Raw genomic sequence first — 5522 nt, 5'->3', positions numbered from 1 at the left:
CTCTCTCTCTCTCTCTCGGTATGACCTTCCTGACTCTTGTGTCCCCTCCTGCAGCTGTGGAATGTCCGTCTCACAGGGAGTACCAGGCCTGTGGCCCTGCAGAAGAACCCACCTGCCAGTCCAGGTATGCTGCCTGAAAACTCCTGCTCATTCCCTAGTCCTGTTCATGCAGTCCAGTCAGCTTCAGCGCTGCTCCCAGAGCTGTGCTCCAACCTATGTCACTCCTTCCTTCTGAGCACATATCTTGCTATTCCAGCTCCTTCCAGAATTCCACACTCTTGGTGGAAGGCTGCTTCTGTCCTGAAGGCACCACCAAGTTTGCCCCTGGCTATGATGTCTGTGTGAAGACTTGTGGTATGTCTCCTACCTCTGCTGCCTCCCTCCTGCTTCCTCTGTCCACAGAGGCAGGGCCAGGAGGCACATCCAGTTACCTACAATATCATGACAGAGTTATCAGAGCTTGTTTCCTCTCTTTTCCTAGGCTGTGTGGGACCCGACTATGTGCCCAGAGAGGTAGGTAACCCCTTGTGCTGGGATAATTCTGCCTAAAATCATGAGCTTTGGGGACTGAGTGAGGTGAAGTGATATGACAGCCTGGGAGTCATGAGCCATGCAAGTCCTGGGTGAGATCCACTCACGCATCCCTCTGCCCTTTGGTGCATCTGTTCATCAGTCTGTCACCTTGAGTTGTCTGTCATCCATTTAACCCTCTATTGTCATCCATTTATCCACTTGTCCATATAACCACTAACCTATTAATCTGTCCAACCACCCATGAATCTATCCAATACTCATCCATAATCCATTAGCGTATCCAAACCATCCCAGAACAAAATAAAAGACCCAGAGACAGATATTGGGGTTCAAGCTGAAGATCAGGGAAGCAAAGCAGCTGGCCACTAGCTCTCACTTCTAGCTCAGGCTGAAAGGGCTGATCCATGCACAAGCTCTTCACCAAGGCTCAAACTGCTGCCTCTGCTCAGTGTGGCTGAAGAATGAATGCTTCCTACTGATTCTTGATACTGATTTATATACCTCTCATGAGTCCTGGGATTAAAGGTGTGAGCTATAATTCTCTTTTAGACGGATTCAATCTTGTGTAAGCCTGGGTGGCCTTTGTCTCCTGAGTCCTGGGATTAAAGGTGTGCCACCACTGCCAGACCTCTATCTTGTGGCTGACTTTGCTTTTCTAATCCCCAGTCAAACTTTAATAAATCATAAATCATATCACTACAATATCCACATGTACAGCCATCTATTAGCCATCCACTCACCAGTCATATACTCTGGTTAAATGTGGGATGGCACATTGACTACTTCAGTGTTGTTTCCTGTGTGTGTTGACAGTCATTGGTTGACTCTTTAGCTCAATTTAAAAAAATCAATAGACAATGTGTGGTGTGTCTGTTGCATATCAGGAGGATGTTCATGAGTGTTGATGAACAAGTCACATCTGTATGATATCTGTGACCTTGAATGAACAAGTGCTAGCCTGTCCCTGAACTTTCCCTATGGGCTCAGAGGTGATGAGTGATAAGGCTTTTTTACTTGATCCCTCATCTGGCTACCTGGTCCAGCTCTTTTCTCCCTGGCTGGCCATGGAAGTATCATAGTAAGGCTAGCCTGGTGTTAATCTGATCTTTCCTCTTTGCAGTTTGGAGAGCGCTTTGAGTTTGACTGCAAAGACTGTGTTTGCCTAGAGGGTGGAAGTGGCATTGTCTGCCAGCCAAAGAAATGTGCTGGGGAGACCCAGACCACATGCGAGGAGGATGGCACCTACCTTGTTGAGGAAGTCAACCCAGATGACAAGTGCTGCAACATCACCTCATGCAGTAAGGACACCCCTGGGGCATGGGCGCCATTCCAGACCACTGGAACCATGTTCTGTTGTGGCTCCTAGTGTAACTGAGCTTTCTGCCATCCCCTGTTGGTGAGCTCAGGTTATACCCACTTGAGAGGACAGTGGTAGTGGCTGTTAGATCAGACCAAGAGCCCCTGCTCCAAGTGCTGGTCTTGGCGGGCTCCACAGGAGCCTGGATCTATGCTATGCAGTGGGAGGTGGTGCTCTGCCTGTGTGATCCATCCTGGTCACCACACTCTCTTCTGCCTTCAGAATGTGACACCAAACGATGCAAAGCAGAACGCCCCTCATGCTTGTTGGGATTCGAAGTGAAGAGCCAGATTGTGCCTGGAAAATGCTGTCCAGTTTACTCCTGTGGTAAGTGAGGCCAGCAGGGCAAGAGAAGGCCACAGGCAGGGCAGGCTGTGAACAAGGGGCCAGTGAAGGGAGCATTCTTTCTCCTTGTGCATGATAAAGATCATGGCTGTGGCTGTGTACCCACCCAGCCCTGAGCCTACTTAGGTGTGTGCCATGCTGAGGTTCAGGATGGCCTCTGATGGTTTTTCCCATTCTTTCTTCCAAGAACCCAAGGGTGTCTGTGTGCACCAGAATGCTGAATACCAGGTGAGTTCTAGACTGGGACAGGGAGGATGGATGGCATTGTCTGTCTCCTGAAAATGGAGTATGCACGGGTGATGGTGTGTACGGCCCCCTTACTTCTGCCTGTTCCTATAGCCTGGATCTCCAGTGCACTCCACCAAGTGCCAGGACTGTGTATGCACTGATGCCAAGGACAATGTCACCCGGCTCAACGTCATCTCCTGTACCCATGTGCCCTGCAACACCTCCTGCAACCCTGTAAGTGCAGCTCCTCCCTTCTCTCCCTCTTCCTGACTCAGTTTACCCTCTTCCCATCTTCTAAGAGGCACATGGTTCCATGTTCATTTCCATGGTTTGCCTCCAATTTTTAAAAAATATTCGTTGCCACATTGTGCCTCCCACCATGGCGCTTGTTCCATGGGCTGCCTCCTCCCAGATGAGGTATTCCACTGATCCCAGGACCTGGTTGGTGGCAGGGACAAGTCTTTGATCTCAGCCTTGTCCTCTTCTGTGCCCACAGGGCTTTGAACTTGTGGAGGCCCCTGGGGAGTGCTGCAAGAAGTGCCAGCAGACCCACTGCATCATCAAGAGGCCCAACCAGCAGTACCTCATCCTGAAGGTGTGTGATGTGGGCAGTGCTCCAGGCTTGTCAGCCATGGGGCTGTAGTCATCCCAGTGAGTGAGATCAGAAGTCCAGGATCAAGGCTAGCGGATCCTGCCTCCTCCTTTTTGGGCTCCGGGAGACGACACTGGTTGTGTTTGCATCATCTCTGACTTGGTCTTCATGGAGCAGCCTCCTTCTATCTGAGCCCATGTCTTCTCTTATGTCTCTTACAAGGGTGCTCATCCCTGGAGTTAGGACCACCTTGATGTAGGATGACCTCATCTCCAGATTTTTTCCTTGAGATTTTCAAAGACCCTTTTGGTGTTCAGACTCACTTTCTAGTTCACAGGTTAGACCTAGGTTAGAGACTTTTGTGTTACATAACCGCAAGCGAGTTCCTGACTTCAAGACTCTCTTATGGGTGTCGCTTGCCCAGTGACTCTGGACCTAAGGGCTAGCTTCCTGTTTGTGAAGCTGTACCTCCCAGGTCTTCCTGGGCTGGCCTCTGGGGGTGCACTTGCTCATCCTCATCCTGTGTATGTTCACAGCCTGGGGACATAGAGAAAAACCCCAACGACAAGTGTACCTTCTACAGCTGCATGAAACTCAGCAACCAGCTCATCTCCTCTATCTCTAACATCACCTGCCCTGACTTCAATCCCAGTGATTGTGTTCCGGTGAGTGGGATCCCTATGGCACTGACCATGTGTGCACTGCCTGATGCACCAGCTGCCTGGTTTCCAGGAGGCTTGTTCCGTAGCCTCCTATAGATCAGCTCTTATGTACCCCACGGCAAGAAGGGGCACTTACCTGCTGGGCGTGCTCTGGGCTTCCTTCTCATTCCTCTTTCCCTTTAGGGCTCCATCACATACATGCCAAATGGCTGCTGTAAGACATGTGAGTACAGCTGGAAAAGGGGAGGGTGGTGGATGGGCTTTACCAAGAACCTTGGTCAGGAAGACACAAGGATAGGGTGACTCAGGACTCCTGTCCCTGCTGTGTCTTCTACACTCATGTGGACATAGAGGAATCTGAGTCCCCTTCCAAGAAGGGCATGTTGGGGCCCATTTCCTAAAAGAACAGTGGGACTTGGAGTTAAGGGCTAGCATGCTTGGAGAAAGGAGAGGACAAGGCACAACAGAGGGGGAAGAGAGGGAGGGAAAAGGGAAAGAAGAAGAAGAAGAAGAAGAAGAAGAAGAAGAAGAAGAAGAAGAAGAAGAAGAGAGAGAGAGAGAGAGAGAGAGAGAGAGAGAGAGAGAGAGAGAGAGAGAGAGAGCCAGTCTTATACCAACCCTTGCACTTGCATCCCCTTCCACAGGCATCCCTAATAATAACCAGACTAGAATTCCTTGCTCGGCCATCCCTGTCATGAAGGAGATTTCCTACAACGGCTGCACCAAGAATGTCTCCATGAACTTCTGTGCTGGCTCCTGTGGGACTTTCGCCATGTGAGTCCCAGGCTCCAAGTGTGAGATGGAGGGGTGGAGGAGGACAGCTCAAGGCCCCAGTGAGGGAGGATGCCATGCTCTTCTCAGGGAGGCTGGCACTCATTCTGCCCTTCCTGTCCCCAGGTACTCTGTCCAGGTCCAGGATCTGGATCACAAGTGTTCTTGCTGTAAGGAGGAGAGGACCAGTGTACGCCAGGTGACCCTGGAATGTCCAGACGGCAGTGAGCTGAGCCATACCTACACACACATTGAGAGCTGTCTGTGCCAGGACTCGGTCTGTGGGCTCCCACAGGCCCAGCAAGTCCGCGTCAGGCGTTCCAGTGCCCGGCTTCTGGGAAGGAAGTGAATGGGTTCTACTGTGCACAGCCCTTCCCATCTCGCATCGTCCCGCTGACTCTCTGTGCTTCCTCCACTTCTAGCTTGGCTTCTTCTCTGCAGATATTTATTTTCAGAGTTTCTGTTCCATCCCTTGCTTTCTGATAATAAACCCAGGCATAGCCACTCTGGTCGTGTGGTTTAAGTTGGTTCTGCAAGTGTCCGAGCTGCCCACTACACGGATGGCTTCTGGGAATTGGATGGGGCTAGATAGTTCGGAGAGGGTTCCTCAGGGACCCTGGGGTCCAGTTACTGTCTTTTTTTTTTTTTTTTTTTTTTTTTTTTTTTTTTTTTTTTTTTGCACATCAGACACAATGTGACCCTGCCACCTGTATTACTTTCCCTTGGGCTCTGGGCTCTGTCTCTTCAGAGCACTGGATGAGCAAAGCCCTCAAGTTCCTTTCCAGATTTTTGTCCACATGCTGTGGGGACAGTGTGTGTTCAGGTGTGAGTACACAGGTGTGCATGCTCACAAGTGTATTCCCATGTGTCTGTGCCTATGGTGTGTGTGTGTGTGTGTGTGTGTGTGTGTGTGTGTGTGTGTGTGTATGTGTGTCACTGAAGAGGCCCCAGGCCACAGACTGGAGGCAGGGCATTGGCTTTTACCACAAACTGAAAGAAAAGCAATGGCATCTTTGTGGACTGTATTGTTTAC

At 50.5% G+C, this 5522-nt stretch overlaps 1 protein-coding gene across 1 annotated transcript in view; it reads left to right on the top strand.

The window, feature by feature from the left end:
* Muc2 (mucin 2, oligomeric mucus/gel-forming) overlaps positions 1 to 4917 on the top strand; it is a 30848-nt gene extending 25931 nt beyond the window's left edge. The window contains 12 exon segments of the mRNA XM_035442097.1: positions 55 to 124; positions 257 to 354; positions 482 to 513; positions 1655 to 1832; positions 2114 to 2218; positions 2424 to 2464; positions 2576 to 2698; positions 2961 to 3059; positions 3593 to 3721; positions 3902 to 3941; positions 4363 to 4492; positions 4616 to 4917. Coding sequence (XP_035297988.1) covers positions 55 to 124; positions 257 to 354; positions 482 to 513; positions 1655 to 1832; positions 2114 to 2218; positions 2424 to 2464; positions 2576 to 2698; positions 2961 to 3059; positions 3593 to 3721; positions 3902 to 3941; positions 4363 to 4492; positions 4616 to 4838 — 1268 coding nt within the window. The 3' untranslated portion in view covers positions 4839 to 4917.
* The last annotated feature ends 605 nt before the right edge of the window (positions 4918 to 5522 follow it).

The sequence above is a fragment of the Cricetulus griseus genome, chromosome 3, assembly GCF_003668045.3.
Source record: "Cricetulus griseus strain 17A/GY chromosome 3, alternate assembly CriGri-PICRH-1.0, whole genome shotgun sequence".
In the NCBI taxonomy this organism is placed as follows: domain Eukaryota; kingdom Metazoa; phylum Chordata; class Mammalia; order Rodentia; family Cricetidae; genus Cricetulus; species Cricetulus griseus.
This window is presented reverse-complemented; position numbering and strand designations above follow the sequence as displayed.